The 18,326-nt window shown below is 45.4% G+C and overlaps 2 protein-coding genes across 7 annotated transcripts in view; one reads left to right on the plus strand and one right to left on the minus strand.

Annotated features, from left to right (window-relative positions):
- Nucleotides 1-18,231, minus strand: part of arhgef7a (Rho guanine nucleotide exchange factor (GEF) 7a) — a 44,734-nt gene extending 26,503 nt beyond the window's left edge. For 2 of the 3 annotated variants that reach the window (XM_035651270.2, XM_035651269.2), the window contains exon 1: nt 17,080-18,229. The gene's annotated coding sequence lies outside the window, so the exon portion shown is untranslated. Of the gene's footprint in view, nt 1-17,079 lie in introns of all 3 variants that reach the window. The other variant, XM_047337186.1, reaches the window with a different exon arrangement.
- aff3 (AF4/FMR2 family, member 3) lies at nt 885-15,306 on the plus strand. Of its 4 annotated transcripts, none has more exons than XR_004796318.2 (19): nt 885-1,290; nt 2,973-3,017; nt 5,111-5,185; nt 5,681-5,714; nt 5,829-5,886; nt 6,984-7,035; nt 7,409-7,443; nt 7,614-7,788; nt 9,993-11,975; nt 12,127-12,254; nt 12,371-12,551; nt 12,653-12,762; nt 12,932-12,995; nt 13,468-13,604; nt 13,702-13,773; nt 13,875-13,968; nt 14,050-14,122; nt 14,246-14,451; nt 14,553-14,694. XR_004796318.2 is itself a non-coding variant. In XM_035651265.2 (19 exons), the coding sequence occupies exons 1-19, from the start codon at nt 1,219-1,221 to the stop codon at nt 14,672-14,674; spliced, it is 3,720 nt and encodes a 1,239-aa protein (XP_035507158.2). In that variant the 5' UTR covers nt 885-1,218; the 3' UTR covers nt 14,675-15,306. The 4 variants fall into 4 exon arrangements, 3 of the variants coding, with proteins under 3 accessions (XP_035507158.2, XP_035507159.2, XP_035507160.2); XM_035651265.2 differs by having other exon boundaries at nt 14,050-14,126; nt 14,553-15,306; XM_035651266.2 differs by having other exon boundaries at nt 14,073-14,122; nt 14,553-15,306.
- Nucleotides 18,232-18,326: the final 95 nt, after the last annotated feature.

Below are 18,326 nucleotides of genomic sequence, written 5' to 3' on the forward strand. Positions count from 1 at the left end.
AGACTCTTGAGGCCCGTCGTGTTCTAAACAGGCGGCGTCGAGGGATGCCGCCGTGCCTCGGAGGTCTAGTCGCAATGGGTCTGTAACCAAGGGTGCTATTGTTTGGCTGGCCCCAGACATTTCATATCCCTCCATTCCCACTTCATCCTATACAGTTCCACTCCGTTCCACAGGAATATGCTGTTGTTGCTCTATTATCTTCGCTCCTTGTGAGCACGCAGAAGAAAACCCCAGAGTTTCAGTGATATCAAGACCAAATACTGGGAGTCAAACATAATCCAGATGAAAGAGTAGATAATCCAACCAGCTATTCTCAGTGGCCACTTTATAAGGTACAAATCTGTACAATCTAATTCAATCTAACAAACTCTTCCTCTACAATGTCTATAATTTTCAGTTGACACTGTCACAGAGATATTAATTCCGGAATTTCCCAGCTTGGGATAAATAAAATAACTATCTATCTAGCTATCTATATAAATCATGTTGTAGTTATGAAGTTATAATTAGTGCCGGTGTTGTGCCGGACTGCATTATATTCATATTATACTGGTGTACATAATAAAGAGGCCAATGTGACATTTCTGAACCCAATTTTCTGGACATTTTCTAGCATTTTCATGTCTGAAAACTGAAAAAAGCTTTAACAAGTGCTTGTGTTGCTCTCCTGAATCGGCAACTTTTTGACAGCCATATCAATTGTATAAGTCAAGTGGCTGTTTACAGCTTGTTGCACCCAAGTGGTATTTAAGAAAAAAAAAAAAAAAAAAAAAAAAAAAAAATCACCCAGGGTCCCATAATTCACAGCCACGCCCCTGTCGATTGGACACAATGTCATCAACTTCACCGACCACCGACGGTCGTGTCTCCGCTCGGCTCCATTACGCAGCTCTGTGGCGACTGACACCCAAATTGCGCATTTTTCAAAAAGAAGTCATCGCACAGTCACAGGATCGGAGTCGTGATCTCCATGGGTGAGCTCCCTCCGTGTGTGTGTGTCATCATCATCATCAGCCCTGACGTTACCGGCCCGCCTCCATCGCCCTCAGTGACACACACACACACACACACACACACACACACACACAGGCTCTCCAGCAGCTGCGCGGCGGATCCAACTCCAGTGGAGAGCCGGCGTGTCAGCGCCAGACACCGCCGTCGAGCCGCTCGCAGCGCCAGTCCTCACTGGTATGGACGAGCACTGACCATCCAGGAACCATGCCTACCGTGCTCGGTGGCAAAGGGAAACTTTCCATTGTCTGCTTTCTGCTCCGATGCGCATATTCTCAGGTGAGACTAGGATGGATGCAGTGAAAAGAATGGAAAGCTGGGGTTATTTGTGTGCGTGTGCGCGTGTGTTATAGCCTACAGCTGGTTTGTTCAGTGACAGTTTGACCTTTTAGTATTCCAGTGTTCTTGCACCACACTGTAGTGCACAGAGTAGGTGAAGTCAATTAATACAGTAGCTCCAGGTAAGATTCCATGTGTAATCGCTCGCCTCTCTGCTGAATACTGAATTTAAACAAGATATTAATCCGCTGCAGAGTCGTGCTCTCATCTACATCAAGATTCAGTTTGCAGATTTTAAAAAATAAATAAAAATGCTCAGAGTCTCTTTTATAAAAACCCCCCAGCACAGATATGAAAGTGCTAAATGTGACCTGAAAACGAGCATAGCTTCAGATATTGCACATGCTTTAAGAATGCCACAGGTGGTCGGTAGTGCGGTTGGCCTGCACGCTGCCTGTTGCAGGTGTTGTGATGAGTTGTGGTTTGTTTGGGTCCTGGGGGATTTCATTCATCTGGGTATTGCACCAGAGCTGCGATGCTGCCGGAGGGTTTGGATGGTGTGAAACACATCGCACATGATCATGTTCTAACTGACGGGCCTGTTAGAGTAAAGAGGGCGAAGCAGGCCGGACTTTTGTCCCTGCACCACCACAGGGAGCTAAACTACTGTCCGCCTGTGTTTATGTATTTGTTTGGCTTTTTTTTTTTTGCATTAAGCACCTACGGCTCCATTATTGCCCGGTGGCTGTAATAATGAAACAGTTTTCACACACTGTTTTCCATCCGCAGGCTTAAAGTCCAGTCACTTAGACACTGACCTTAGTGAGTCATGCTTGCAAGAATAGACGGTTTCACACACACACACACAGACACGCACACACACACACACACAGTGTTATGCTGCACAGATGGCACCGAAGGCAAGAGTGGGACATAGACTTGAGAAGCTAATCACCAAAATCTAACTGCTGAATTTATGCTTGAGCAGCACTGTTATTGGCTTTCGTTCCAACAAAGTGAATTTGAATTTTGAAAATGAGAGAAACGTGGGGGAGGGCCAGGGAGAGGGAGTGAGACTCACACAGAGAGAGAGAGAGAATGGGGTTGCCTAATGTGGACAGGAAACATAAAGTTGCTTGCAACAGTATCAGCATCCGTCTGATCATCTGCAGCTGTGATTTCTAAGATATGAGTCATCAACGTTGTTTCAAGTCTCACAATAACTGTGTGCGTGTGTGTGTGTGTGTGTGTGTGTGGTGTGTGAGTGTGTGTGAGACTGTGGGGGTAAAGTGCTACACTGCAGTATGAATAGTACAGCAAAAAGGCGGGAAGCACCGTGCAGAAGGTGATGTCTCGAGTGTGTGTGTGTGTGTGTGTATGTGTGTGTAGTGTCTTTGTGATGGAGACTGAGAAGTTAAACATCACATCATGAGCAAAGACTGATGAACAAAAATGAACAGGGTCATGCTCTGTATTTATGAGTGTGTACTAAATCTGAATTTTGGCACAGATACACACCGTACCAACTTCTTTTTTTTCCAGAGTTGATAGTTTCTCTAGTGGATAATTGAGCTAATCTGTTGCTCTGCAGAAGCTCCCTCTGATTAGCTGTTTCTCTTAACTTCCTGTGACTTTGACTGTCCTCATTCACCACCACCACCTCTGTACTTCTGCTTGCACAGGTAACAAGAAGCCAACACCACAGCTGTGCCAAAGATATTCTGGAGGTAAGAAATCATGATTTTCAAAAATATCCCAGTAGCAGTAGTTGACCGCGGAACCTTTGCAGTGACGAGATTAAATATGTTACGGTCATTTTAAATGCATCATATTCAAATGTTAAACCGACACATCATTGTGTAAAGTGTGTGCAGTTGATAATGCAGGGTTTGAGTCACTGGAGTCTTCAGATGTCATTGCTTAGCGTGGGAAACCTCACCACAACTCATATAGGGTTGCAACTAATGATCATGTTTCATTCGTTTTTATGACTAATCGAATAATCGTTTAGAGAAAAATGTCTGACAAACAATCCCAAACCCAAACTATTCAATTCTAAATAATATCTCAACATATGGCTGGAATCAACAAGGCAGGAAAGCAGCAAATCCTCACACTTGAATAGATGGAAAGCAGATCACATTTTTTGTAATAAAAAAATGCATTAAGCTATTACAATGACAATCAAAATAGTTGCAGATTCATTTTCTGTCGATGGACTATAATCAGTTAATTTCAGATCACGGATCTCTGCGTCCCAGTGGTCTTCTATGTTTTCTACGTTATGGGGAGGGGAGGAGGAGCAGGGCAGAGGGCAAGGGATACAGACGACGGGGTGGGGAAGGGTGGGGGGCAGATAGCAACACATAATGCTCCACCTGGGAGTCTTGTTGTTGTTGAGGAGGAGGAGGAGCAGGGGGCTGACAGGTGAGGGCTGGTGCTGTGTCCTTGGTGACTGAGGGAGGAAAGATATTGAAGTCAAAGGATGAGCAGAGAGGAAACACTTTCCCTCCAGGGGCTCACTGTAGAGAGAGGAGGAGAAGAGTAATAGAAACGATTTGTAGTCACCTGTGAGGTTCATGGAAACGTATGACGCCCTTATAGATGAAATCAAATTCAAGATTAATACACAGTTGAACATTTTGATAATAGACAACCAGCAACAAACGTCAGAGTTGATGAGACGTGACCTTTTCCGCAGGTTCAGCAGTCAAGCAACCTTGTGCTCACTGGATAATCATTACACTCGTATATACTGTACAACACACACAGAGCCCCCTGTGCCTCCACACTGACACAGCCGAGGCACCACATCATGCTAAAATGCTAAACGAATGGTACAAAATCAGGACATTTTATCAGCGACCACAAGGCCTGGCTTGTCTTGTCTTGAGTGTGACTGCGGGGCAATCTAATCCCGAGAGATAACAATCAGACCATGTGCCGTGGACGCAGAGCTCCCTCCACGGGGCTGGCTTCCTGTCGAGTGCCATGCAGCGAGAACAAATGAGGAATGGGGTGAATTTTCTTGTTAGTCCAGTTGTATAATCATGTGTAATCACCGCGGGCTCTTCCTTCAGGGTGAGAAGTGACGTGTACGCACGTGCCCAGATAGACACACACTGTAACCCAGCCGTCAGCATCCACCCCGTGTATTAGAAATAATTACCTCTGATTAATTTTCAATGTTTCATTTATCAAAAATGATTAGGCATACACACACACACACACACACACATACACATACACACACACACACACACACACCTCTGCCAAGCCTACATTAAAAGGCACATGGAAACATACCATCATACTGACTGGGAGATGACAGGCACGACTTCATGTTGACAACGATCATCCTAAATAAAGAAATATTGAGTATTTATTGAAAGATGTGGTGAACATACAAGAGAGTCAGACTAACGACAAGGGCGTTATGGCCAAGAATTACCATCAACCTTTGGAGGGTGTAAACTAAATTAGGAGATCACTCATCTTCATGTAACTGCACAGCACACACTCCTACTGCAATCATGTACTGTATATGTACACGAGACACTGAGACTGCCCCCCCCCCCCACCACACTCCCCCTGGTGGGGAGGAACTGTGCTGATAACAAGAGTCAGCTGTCAGATGCCCTGCGCAGTCTGCACTGTATGTGAGTGAATGGAAGCGATAAGTTCCTCTCAAATCAAAGGGAAATACAGAAAGTTACGACGGCAGATTCAGGACGCCCGGGGTTTGTGTATGTGAAGATCATCACTCACAGTGACATCTCACAATTCACCTTTGACCCCACCCCCCTCTGATGTTGCGCAGGACATGACTCAGTCCTGGCCGTCCCAGCAAGCCTTAGGGGGGGACCAGGCCCAACGAATCCTCTACAGCCCTAAGGTATGTGGCCCGTGTGTTTGTGTGTCCACTGATTTCACACATTAAAGTCTATTTATTTAAGTCTCGGGTAATACTAGTGCAAAACAAACTCCAGGCGGAAGTCTAAAAAATGGCCTCAAGTGATGTCGCTGGGGTCAGCATCAGTTGTGTCTGAAGACTACAAATTGCAAATGAAAAAGCATCCCGTGGGGGTGGAGTTACAGAGAAGTGATCTTATCAGATCTCGGTAGCCCCCTTAACATCTCTGCTTGAGGCTATAGCAGCTGAAGGCTACATTAGCTGCCACTAGCGCTGTCGGTGGGCGAGTGGCATTGTGGGTAATGTAGGCACAATTTTTTGACAAGGGAAGAAGAATGTGTGGAATAAAGGGGACAATATCTCTGCCTCTGCAGCAATGATTTTCAGAATTTCTCTGTCCAATGTCGTACTGTAGTAGAGAGATTCCTTTAACTGTCAAAGTACAGATCGATCTTTTGTTCTCCCTCTGTTCTAAAGGATGCAAAACAAGCGACTACGCAACAGAGGCAAAGTAAGTGTTCACTGATAAATGAATCTGATCCGTGCAATAAGTTACAGTCGGTTCCATTTTGAATGTTAAACGTATGATTTGTCGTCTGTTTTTCGTGTTTTCTCTCTTGGTCAGGTCGGGGGGATGTTCCGCTGCGGATGACCCGTCACCCTCACGTGGCACCTCACAAATCGTAAGTGAGGCATGAGGAAACATGATCCGCCGAAGGTCATCAAACCTGAACTGCAACTGTGGAACGCACACAGACAATTACATGTGTCACGCACCTTTTAATTGTTGTTAAAGATGAATTCATGATCATCATCATCATGTGACCAGGCACAAGGGAATGAAACAATGATAGAAAAGGAGAGTGAAGGGAGGTGGATGTACAGGGGTCAGTGGGCTAACTCTGTGAGTGTTTCAGGCTATGTAACACAAGTCAGGTCAAAGGTCAAAACGCTGTCAGTGGAGACTGATGTGCTTCTGTTTGTTAACTCTTCACATCCTCTTTTTTTTAATGTGAAACACATGTTCAGAAGTGTAAACCAACTGCACGTCTCAAAATATCACACAGCCTCTGTTATCTAACACAGCAGTTTAATGACAGTTAACATTAACAAAATATCTAATGTTTATATCTAATCTATATCTAATAAGTTTTATTTTCTACAATTTAAAAATCACTTTGCTTTTTAACTGAAATATGCTAAGTTATATGTAATACACTCATTAGCAAAACAAAAACAAAAAAACTAGTAAAGGACTTTGGGAATCTTATTCCATACAAGATATGGACTTTGTAGCAAAATTAAACTATTACAAGAATGAAGTAGTAATTTAATGATAATCAAAGTCAAAATTTTTCATATTATATTGTTAATATTGTATAATATTGTGACTTCTCTCACATTAAATTCTGACTTAATTGATTGAGTATTATGACTTTTAGTCCCATTAAATTATGACTATATTCTTTCTGACTTTCTTCTTGTAATTTTACTACTTTGTTTCAAGAAATATTCTGAGGAAAAAATGTTGAAAAAATAAGGAGTATCAGGACCAATACTGTGCAGGTATCGCGCATGATGTGACCCTTTCACATTAAATATTCCAATGAGTTCAGCACATCGTGGAATACAGTTTCTTAATTAGGGATAGAGAGAGAAATGGAATCTGATCGGTTCTCTGTATCAATTAAAATATGAGAAAAAGTGGATCAGTGAAAGCCTACTGATTAAATGAACAACCATGTGCTCCTTTTCTGACTGTGTGTTTGTTTGTTTACAGCATGCTTGCTGATGACCTGAAGCTGAGCAGTGATGATGATGACACTCAAAGGGTAGGTATCTTCCCCCCCCCCCCTAAAGTAATAATGCTTTATTGGTAGTTTTTGACCTCAGCTGATCTTCATTCAGTCGTTCATACTTTGAAAAAGGCCCGACAGCGTGAGAGACCGGCAAACGTTCAGGGTTAAACAAAGACTGAAGTGTTTGGCAGCTCCTGTGGAGGGATGCCTGTTTTTCTGGTAGTATTTAATGGCCTGCTCACACACCCATGTGCAGCACAAGTGGCACTTTGATAGAATTCTTTCTCCGCTGCTTATCATATGAAGACGAGAAGCAGCGGAGGTAACACACCGAGTGTATGAGGTCGTTCACCAGGCTGCTGCTGTGGATGACCAAGTTTCTGCTTTCTATTTTGTGTCCCTGAAGGCCACTCACGAGTCAGCGTCCTGGGACAGACACAGGTACTGGACTACAAAATATTGATTGTTATTAAATGTGTTTGATAGTGTTTTGACACACGTTAAAAGCGTGCCTGCCATTAAAGAGTCACAGTATCCATCGTGCCCGTGCGTCTCTCGGCTGTGCACCTTTGCTGACCCCTCTCTGATGTTTGTGTGTTGTTGACTGACAGCCTGTCAGCACAGCGAGCGCACACACATGGCAGGCGGGTGAGACATTCCAGCTCGGACTCCTCGGGCTCAGACTCCACCGCTGAGTCGGGCGGCGGTTCCCGGAGCCCGAGCCCAGACGTCCAGCCAGATCCCGCGTTGCCTGCCAACACGCGGCCACCGTGCAGCAGCAAGGAGGTACCTCGACTTCTGCTCCTCTGTCTAGTGTCTCGCTTGTCTGTCTGTCTCCCCCTGTGTTTGTGTGCCTTCGAGGTGAATTCTCGACAGGGTGTGGTGGCCACGAGGCAGTCGACGGCAGGTGTGGGACAGAGGAATGAGGAATGCATGCGAGTTGGAGAGGAGGAGGAGGATGTGGGGTCGGGGGGCAGGGGTAGCTTTGGAAATTAGTGCCTGGGTGTCATGTCAACAGGCTGAGCCCTCGGGAGGTGGAAGTCGTCAAGACTCTGGGTTCATGTTGACATCCAAAACCAGAGCTACCCTCTCTCACACAACAACATCTCACGAGAGAATGTGGCCGACTAGCATTTCCTTATCTCAGATGAACATCGGACGGAGGATTTAGTGCTGAGGTGTCGAGCACTGTATACGTTTGATGGGCTTTCGGAGGTGAAGGACGTTGCGGGGGGGGGGGTTGGTTTGAGACCTGTGCAATGTGGGGAACGAAGGAGAAACCTGCTCCTCTTTTATGAATGGAAGGCCCTGTACGACCGTAGCGGACTGTATCACTAAACATGCAACGACATATAGAGAAGGAGGCAGTGGAGTGTGTGTTTTTGGTGGGGGTGGGAGTTGTTGAAGAGGGAGGGAGGGGGTATACACCATGTGTTTTTCATTTTCGTGGAGTGTTTGAGTGTCTCCCAGAGAAGAGTTGGGGGTTGGAGTTGTGGAAGCAGCAAATCCAGAGTTCCAGGTAGTGAGAGAAAGAGGGAGGGCCAGAAAAAAAAAAAGGGAGGGAGGGCAAGCGAGACGGTACAAGAGATGCAGTGTCTTCTCTGGAAAGAGGGCGAGGGATGTGGGGCTGGGTGGAGAGGGGAGGGGGGGTCACTGTTTGACTTGAGGAGTAAAGGTTTAATTTTGCCCCTGGTCAGCTAAGAGAGAAAAAGAGGAACGCGAGAGAGGGGGGAAAGACGTTTGCTCTCCAGTCGTGAGTATCCTCTTTTTTTTCTATTTGAGTAAAGACTCCTGCTTTCTCTCGTGTTCCTCTCATTCTTGCGATCACCGAGCCAGTTGTTAAGCAAACATAAAGTGAGTCATTTGACATAATTGAATGGGGGTTGAGCTACTGTAAGCACAGATGTGGACGGTGAGACCATGAAGTAAGTGAGCTCTTTTTAAAAAAGGTTTTAATGTCCGTTGAACTTTTTTTTTATTTATTGTATTAATAAGTTTTTAGACGCGAGTCACGATCCAAATTTGGTCATTTGGAGTTTCATTGGTTTTAGCACCAGCTGATTCAGCGAGGTGCAGTAAGTGTGGTGCACTTTTGACGGCTCTGTTGGAATGTGTGCAAAGAATGTGCACACTTCGTTTGAGATATGTGTCAGTCCTCATGTGGTTAAACACAACGCTAGATGATTGTTCTCTCTGCTTGCACCTCAGACGTTTGCAGTTGTGAAATATTTACTTTTGATTTTTAAATCCTACACTCAAGGGCAATTTTGAGTATTTTCATTTCATAGAGATACTTCACTACACACTTAAGGGCTTAAGCTACCTGTTACTTTACTGTTACCATGTTACAACTTTTAGTCTTATTTAGTCCTAACTTCTTATTTTTCTTAGAACAGGTAAAATAGAAAAATTGTATCATTTTTTTCCCCATACAGATCTCCTGAACTCAAGTTTCAGGTTTTTATCATGTTAGCGCAGAATAAAAATGATATGTTCTTGTCTTTTAAGATGCAGTCAGATCTTTAGACAGGTTAATTTGAATGAAAAGCAGGTTGACATGCTTTTCTAACGGATTTGTTCAGAATGTGTCCAGAATTGTCTTTAGAAGATTTAGGCTTTTGGGCTGTCACAAATTGAAAGGCCTAACACCGTATGAAGTAGTTGGAATAAGCTGCTTTTCAAATATTTGCAGCAGTAAAATTCCATTTACATAGTTATACATCAGTAATGATAATCCAGTAATAAAATATGAAACAGCAGAACATTGTAGAAAATGCTCATGACATTGTATTTCTACAATATGGTATTATTTCTTTTGCTTAGGAAAATAAAAATATACCTTGACTAGACACACCAGTGTGTGTGTCTAGTCAAGGTATATTTTATACCATAATCATTTATATAAGAAAATATTACATTTTAAATGTATCTAGTTCATGTTTTATATTTTTATTTATTTGTGTCTCTCTCTATTTCTGTGCTCTCTTTAGACTGATCACCCCTCTGCTGCCCAGTGGCAGTTGGATAAATGGCTGAAGAAGTCCCGCAAAAAATCTTCCAGCAGTAATCGGGATCCTTCCCAGAGTGCCACAGGACGCCTGCCCTCTCCCCACACCCAACAAGCCCCATCTCCAGCCAGGTCCTGGGACAGCAACCAGGAATACAGCCCTAGTCAAAGCCCCATTCCCAGCCCACAGTTCAACTACAGCCACAACAACACCCCCATCCATAGCCCTGTTTACAGCTATTGCCCTAGCCCCAGCCCATTCCCCAGCACATGTCCAAGTCCCAGCCCTAGCCCGAGGCACAGCCCGATCCCCAGTCCGGTGCTAAGTGTTTGCCCCAGTCCGTGTGGGAGCCGCAGCCGCAGCCCTAGCCCTGTACCTACAGATCCTCCAAAAAGCCCAAGTCCCAGTTTACCTTCTCCTTCAAGGCTTCGTCACTACCCTGAGATACATAGTCAGAACAAAACACATCCTGGCCAAACAACCAATCCGCACAGGACAAAAAGTAGGCCATGGATCGGCCCGTTGCCTAAAACCGACACCAAGAACAAGCCCACAGACAATAGTCATCCTCAGCCAACTCATCAGCACAGGCCCAAGACTCGACCCACTCATGACCAGGACCAAAGCAAAAGCAAATCCAAGGCCTCTGCTGTTTTAATCTCTGACCAGAATCACAGTCATAAATCTAGACACAAGTCCAACCTTCATCCAAATCCTAAAGAGCTCCCAGAGCCTCCCAAGGCCAAACACACGTTACATTTTGAGCAAACCCAGGGTAGCAGAACCAACCACAGCTCCAACCACAAGCCCAGGCCTCCGTTTCAACCCGGCTCTCAACTTAACCCCACAAGAGCAAAGCACTTAGGTCCTGCTAGTCGTGAAACCAACGCTGGTCCCAGTACTCATTCCCAATCTACCTCTAAAGCTGCTAGTAATTCGGGTGGTGGGTCGAACCCTTGGGCTAGTCCTAGCCTAAAACCTAGGGCCAAGTCGTCTTCGGTGCCAACTCCTGTGCATGTTAATCGTACAAAAGCATCACAGAAGACACCCCAGACCAAGGAACAGGGGGTGGACCACAGGAGAGATCACCAGACCCAAGCAGAGGCGAGAAAACACGAGAGAAAAGAGGACAGACATCGGGAAAAACCGAAAGGAAAGGAGGAGCGAAAGGAGGACAGGAGGCTGGCGGAGGAGCAGCTACTGAGACGTCCCTGGATTGAGAGTTCAGCAGAAGAAGAGGAGGAGGAAGAAGTGACAGAACGGCAGAGGAGGAGAGAGCAGACACCAAAAGGGGAAAACTGGAGAAGGGAGCAGCAACATAGATGTGAATGGCAAACAGCCAAGGCCAGACAGAGACCACCTACCAATGTCAAGAGACACCACCTTAAGGATGACTCACACCACCAGGGGACAGTAAAAAAGGGCGGGAGAAGTGAGGAGGAGAGAGCGTTACAGCCAGACCTTTCACCACCCCCTTCACGTTCCCCATCTCCTCATACGCCGTCCTCCCCATTCTCTCCTTCCTCCTCAAATTCACAGTCCGAGTCCGAACATCAGGCTCCGATCACCAAAGTTCCAGCAGACTCTACCTCCCACAAGAGACTCGCTCAGAGAGGGCAACAAGGCCCAGGCAGACCTGACGCCAACAGGCCCAAGGTGGTGCACCACAGAGGACCCGCCCCAGCTAAATCAAGTGAGGGGCAGCACAGTGAGGGGAAGCAAAAACTCTACACCTTAGTTCCTTTCGGGCGAAGTGAACAGTCAACGGTTTCCTCGCAGCGAGGGCTCCGAAATCTGGTGGTGCAGATAGACCTCTGTCTTCTCAAAAGGGTCCCGGACAGCGCTATCGGGTCCACTGTAAAGACACCTACGTCCTCTTCATCAACGAAGGACAAACAAAGAGAAGCTATGAAACACCTGTATACACCCGAGACTGTGACAAAAGACAGCAAAAGGAAACGCAAGGTAGACAACCTGCACCGCATATTTTACCCTTGCTCTCCGTTGAGTGTGATGTGTGTCTGGACAAGTTTTTAATGCATGAATATGAGGCAGAAAGCATAGATTACAGGCATGTTCTTCAGAACCACGTGTATGTGTGTTTGTGTGCGACCAGTTGGAGAATGGTGTGTCACACAGAGAAAGCAAGAGGACACTTCCTCATGCGTGCGACCTCTCAGATCGCACGGAGTCATCAGCTCACACAGCTGGGCGCCACTTTGTGACTGAGACCGTGCACAACGGGTAAGAAAATACCAGCAGACACATTGATTTGTCTCATGTATGCACATGCCAGCTCACTGTATGAGCACATAGTGTTTTTCAGTCAATGTACATATTCCTGATGTGTGTACTTGCAGGTACTTGGAGGAGTTCTTAGACAGCAAGAGGCCACTGTCTCCCCTGTCTCCCCTGTCTCCACTGTCTCCACTGTCGAACAGCCCGGAGCCCACCAAGCCTCCCCCCAAAATAAAGACCTCAGAGCAGCATCACGTCCACACGCACAAGATCAGAGACAAGAGTAGAGATTCTGCTGTAAAGGTGATACAAAACAACTGCTTATCGAGAGATCATCCCAAACCACCATACATTGCTCGCAACACTTTTGGTTTAATACAGCTATTTTTGGCCTGTTTACTCAGCCCAAGATGGAGGTGGAATGTGTAAAAGTGTCAAGACAGCCCCAGCCCCAGCCCCAGCCCGAGTCCTGGGGCCCGACAGGACACAGGGGGGCCGTGCCTAACCAAGAACCGTGAGCAATCACACGTAGTCCACATATTGCATCACAGCACAGCCCACCCTGTTGGTAGTTTGTCAGATAGAGACTCAGCAGACACATGGTTATTGTGACTAACAGATGACATAAAATCTTAAGTGCACATTTTAAAAATTGTTCTGCATTTTCTGTTCATCTTCCCTAGTCCGCACCACGCTGAGTACTACTTACACGAAGCTAAGAGGATGAAGCACCGCGCCGACGCAATGGTGAGTCCTTGATCTTTGGTTGAACGTAAAATGTCAGCAGTGACGCGAAACTGGGATGTTGTACAATTAGTGAACTAAGAAAAGAAATAGAACCATAAAAACACACAAAGTAGATTATTGATGGGGACCAGCCTACTCGTGAAATTACCTCTCTGTATGTTACTAAGTGATTCTGTCACTTACTTTTCCAAATACAAAACGTGAAAGTGAAAAATGAACACATTATTTCTTGAGGGTCTTTAAATATTTTTTATATTACTTCACAGATATAAGCAGCTTTCTTTACACACCTCTGCTGGAGCTTAGCCATTTCCCCTTGTGCCCAGTTTTTGTGCTAAGCTAGGTTGAACAAATCCTGTTGGAGCAGCTCCCCAGCTAATTTTTTGCTTGTTTTAGACTCTTAAGACTAAAATACTTAAGCCCCCCTTTAATATTTTCTCCCGTCTTTGCCAATGTTGGATTGTTGTTTCAGGTGGACAAGCTCGGGAAGGCCGTGAACTACGTCGACGCTGCTCTCTCCTTCATGGAATGTGGGAAAGCAATGGAGGAAGGGCCGCTCGAGGCAAAGTCTCCCTACACGATGTACTCGGAGACGGTGGAGCTCATTAGGTGAATCAGACGTTACTTGGATTTGGACGTAGAGAAAAACGGACATGGTACATGTACATGAACCGCGGCTCCATTGTTAACGCTACTGTCTCTTCAGGTATGCAATGCGGCTGAAGAGCCACTCTGGCCCTGGGGCAAGACAGGAAGACAAACAGCTGGCGGTTCTGTGGTGCGTGTGTCATCTACCACTGTTTATGCCACATCCATCATCCCGCGGAGGAACCTGCGTATGATCTGAGCCTCTTTGACCTGCGCTTTGTGTGTCCGCAGTTTCCGATGCCTTGCCCTGCTTTACTGGCAGATGTTTCGTTTAAAGAAGGACCACGCACTGAAGTACTCCAAAGTGCTGCTAGACTATTTTAAGGTATATCTAAAAAAAAATTAAAAATAAAGTTTAAGTCTGATTGGCCATCATATAGAATGTAAACATCAGGATAACCTTAAGCCTTATTTATGGTGCCATTACAGAGTTCTCCCAAAGTGCCTACCACACCACCCTGCTGGAATGACACTGGGAAGTAGGTGGATGATAACTTTTATAGTTTTATAGCCTGTCTGTTCAATCCATTTGCTTCCGAACTCCAGCTACCGAGACCTCATTGATCACCATCGCCTTGCTGTGCCTGTGTTTTCACTCCCAGGGGCGCCGGAGGACCCCCTCCGTCACTCTCGCCCAATGCCAAACACCTTGGACGGAGTTCACACGGGGGCAGCACCTCCCCCTCCTTCATAAGCATTCCCCAACGTATCCACCAGATGGCGGCAAACCATCTGAATATTACCAACAGTGTCCTGTACAGTTACGAGTACTGGGAGGTGGCGGACAACCTCGCGAAGGAGAATAAAGGTATGCCCGCTCCACACAGATGCATCAGTTGTGTATGGCCGGGGAAAATTCTATGAAATTATGCATTTTTAAGATATTTTTTTCCCCTTTTCTCATGACAGAGTTCTTCAACTACTTGAATACTTTATCTGGGCCTTTGACTCTTCACAGTAGCATCGCTCACACCGTCCAATACACCAGACAGGCTCTTCAGTGGATACGCATTAGTGCCAAACTCAACTGAAAAAGGAGGGAATTTAACTTTAACCTGCCCCCTGGATCTCCAGGCTGCGTTTTGCTCTAGAAGAGACAACTCTCTGTACAGAGGACAGGACGACACCGATGCCTGTACTGTGCTGTGTGCAAGGGAGTTGGATAAAAACCCATGGAGCCTGACATTTGTCATCCTCATAGGATGCTGGGACGCTCACCACCTGGGCCTTACTGTGTGCAAAGCCTTCTACTACACGCACCTTCTTCCTCATCGTTGGATTAATCGGAAGAGTTGTGTTGTTCCGCTGTGGATTTAAAATCTCAAATCATTTGCCAAATTTCTCTTGGATCTCAAAGAACTCACATACAAAGCCTTTTTCCTACTTTGGATTCAATCTGGCGGACCGTTTCTCTGGGGCCAAGAAAGGAGAATATTAAAAAAAAACCAGCCAATTATATACCACTTTCTCCGAAGTAAAACTTGTCTGGGTCTTTTGCAAATGAAGGTTATATGACCCTTACTCTTGACATCTCTCATATTTTCACTTTTACGTGTTTTTACTGTGCAATATTTGATGGATTGTCAGTTTTTAGATAAAACAAAAAAAGAGAAAATACAAGAGAATAAAATGTTGGTGAGACTAGTTGCCAACATTAAAGGTAGCAATTTTTCTACATTTTTTTGTCCCATTTTTCACTGTGTGGTTATGCAATTGAATGAAAAATGAGGCTTAATGTTTACTACGTTGGGTCTAGTTAGGGAGTGTTTGTTTTACATATCCTGCTTCTGTGACATTTGAAGCAGCACAGGCTCAAGGTCTTGAGGCACACAATCGCAGACAAGGTGAGGATTACATGTGAGGGTCATATGTGGGTCAAACCTTTCTTCAAATCATCAACCCCCCTTTCTATGAACGGTATAGGCCTACTGTATATTGGTGTTGACACTGGACAAACAAAGATGACGGGATGTTATCAGGCTCAGACAGTCTCAAATCGCCAGCTGTCACTGCTTTGTTTAAAGACCAGTCTCCCTCAAAATGAACGCAGTCTTATATTATACTGCATTAGCTTCAGTGAGGAGTACCTAATAAACTGGCAATTGAGTGTAGGTGTACACGTACAGTAAGCAAATTCTCGATACTGTGATGTTCGCATAATTTCCCAAAATGACTGGACGACACAAAGGGATCCTCTGTCCTCCAGTGTGTCATCTTTACCAGTTACAAGTCGATCCACAGATTTCTCCCCGAGGTTGGAAAGAAGTCACAATATTCACCTATTTACTTACTGTGTCATTTTAAAATCTCTTGATAGTGATCATAACTCCGCTGACATTCGTGCATTTGGAAAAGAAGAGGAACCTATAGGTTGTTATTTATCTCTGACTCTTTTTCTTGCCATCACTGACACGCGTGCACACACACACACACAACACACACACACACACACACACACACACACACACACACACACAAGGTGTGAGTGACGGTGTGTGTGATTCAGACTCATTAGGCAGTCCAGAGTTCTCACTTTCTCTCTCTCGTTCGCGCGCACACACACACCGTCTCTGCAATTATTCTTCATCCTGCAACACCACACAGAAGTCGCACACGAAACTTCAGCATCCAACGTCTGGTACCATAGCAACAGAGAGCAACCAATAAGGAGGCACTTCAGGACACAACAAGCCTCGGGTCAATAGAATGAATCCTGGTTTCCGAATGAAATGGGCTTTACTTTTCAAAACCTATCCAGCACCAGATATTTGATTATTATCTATTTCATTTCACTACTTTAATTAATTAGCTAATTAATTAAAATGAATAAATGCATCATTTGCTGCCTTGCTGGAAGGGCAGATAAATCAAGTGTCAAATGAATCCAATTCAGATCAGCCAAGCCACAAGTAGCAGATAAGGACACTGAACTGAGGCTGTCAGTGACCTTATTTCACCGCATGATGATCAAATCCATTCAGTGAGCTCCTGGCAAACGTGAAAATGCACAGCAGTCGTGACTATGGATTAAAATATCTTCTTTTTTTTCTGACTGCAGGCTACAGGAGTTGTATTGTCACAGTGTGATTATGTGTCTGAGAGGACTACCGTATCCAAGGTAGTGATGGGAAATATGGCCCTTTGAAGTGAGCCGGCTCTTATGGCTCAGGTTTAATTTGAAGAGCCGTTCAAAAAGGGACGGTTGGCTCTTGGGTTATAATTGGACAGTGAGCAGGACCAGTTCTGACCAGGTCAGAACTATTTGGTTCAATTTTCAATCACAACCTCTTCCCAAGGGCGTTTCAAGGGGCTTCGGGGGCTCCAGGTAAAAAGGGACTTACATTGAACTGGGGGCCTTGTTAGTTATGTCGTTGTAGTCTCCTGTACGATTTTAAACCAATATACATTTTGTAAACATCTGCAAATATTTACTCACGGTTTGTTAGTTGTCGGTTCTGTGTGTCCGCTGGAAAAAAAACTCAGGTTTTTCGGCGTAGTCCTGGTTCTGTCGATTGAAAACCAAAAAAATGGTGCGGACCGCACCTCACAACACTGTGTGCAGTTCAAGTAAACATCACTCCCCGACACGTTAAGAGACGTGCTAGCGACGCATGCTCATCTCAGGGGTTTTGGCCTAGTTCACGGCCCGGTCGGTGCAGTAAAATCATCATTAACAACAAAGAAGGAGAGACGAGCTTTCTCCTAAATCGCTTACTGCCCCTTTAAGGGGATTCTCACAAGAAGATTCTTACAGGGGATCAAAGCCATCAGCTGTTCTTGGAAGCCCCAGACAATTGCCTTCTTTGCCTTAACTTGATCAGTACCCCCTTTGTCAAAAGACTGGAGCTTTACAATTACAGATGTGGGCACGTGGCTTCATCTAGAACTCATGGACGCATTCTTACAATAAAAATACAGTCAAAGCCAGAATTTCTTTCCCAGTCCAGGGCTAGTTTATAATAGATACTGACATTTGTTCACAACATTCAAAAGATCTCAGGCAGGAACTCGGCTCAATCCGTTCAAAAGAACCGGATCGTCCCCGCACGTCACCAGTTAACAGCCTGCGCTGCTGGGCTCGTTCATCCGACACGTGTCTCTGCGTCACGGCCTTCAGCTGCCTGCGCGCGGGGGCCGTCTGAGGACACCCGCACTCTGGAGCCAGACAGTACACACGGCAGACAGAAACAAATATATAAATAAATGATCGTGTAAAAAAAACCAAAAAACTACTAGACTGTTCTCTGTCGACTGTCTGAACCAAGCAGCGTGGGAGTATGATCCCCCTCCTCTCCTGGTTTAACACATCGTCAAAGGTTAGCAGTCGGTCAAAGAGTGCGACAACCACGACTCGTCGACTCCAGCGACCCGCTTGTTCGTTACTGACCCGGTGACTGAGTCCGGGTGGGAAAGTTTCAGTGAGGGTGGTTCTAAAAACTTTGTCGAGCTCCACAGCTCTAGCGGACGCCAGTCATTTCACGTGTCATGGACTCGTCAGCCCGCACAGCGGCGGAATTACAACACAACTTGGAGGAAAAGAACAAGGAGCCGGGCGACGAGCTGCACCAAGCTAGCCGAGAACGGCTTCAAGGAAACCGGAAGTTGAGCGCACTCGTTTTTGAAAATAAAATGCAGCTTTTTGAAGAGAGTTAAAAAAATGAGATTGATGATTTGGCAATATTT

This window comes from Scophthalmus maximus, chromosome 14 (assembly GCF_022379125.1).
Source record: "Scophthalmus maximus strain ysfricsl-2021 chromosome 14, ASM2237912v1, whole genome shotgun sequence".
In the NCBI taxonomy this organism is placed as follows: domain Eukaryota; kingdom Metazoa; phylum Chordata; class Actinopteri; order Pleuronectiformes; family Scophthalmidae; genus Scophthalmus; species Scophthalmus maximus.

What these genes read in the sequence shown, in the direction of transcription:
- aff3 (XM_035651265.2), top strand. Translation starts at nt 1,219, where the DNA reads ATGCCTACCGTGCTCGGTGGCAAAGGGAAACTTTCCATTGTCTGCTTT. An exon ending in CACGTGGCACCTCACAAATC is followed by an intron (nt 5,887 to 6,983) that starts GTAAGTGAGGCA and finishes GTTTGTTTACAG; the next exon opens with CATGCTTGCTGATGACCTGA. An exon ending in ACTGAGACCGTGCACAACGG is followed by an intron (nt 12,255 to 12,370) that starts GTAAGAAAATAC and finishes GTGTACTTGCAG; the next exon opens with GTACTTGGAGGAGTTCTTAG.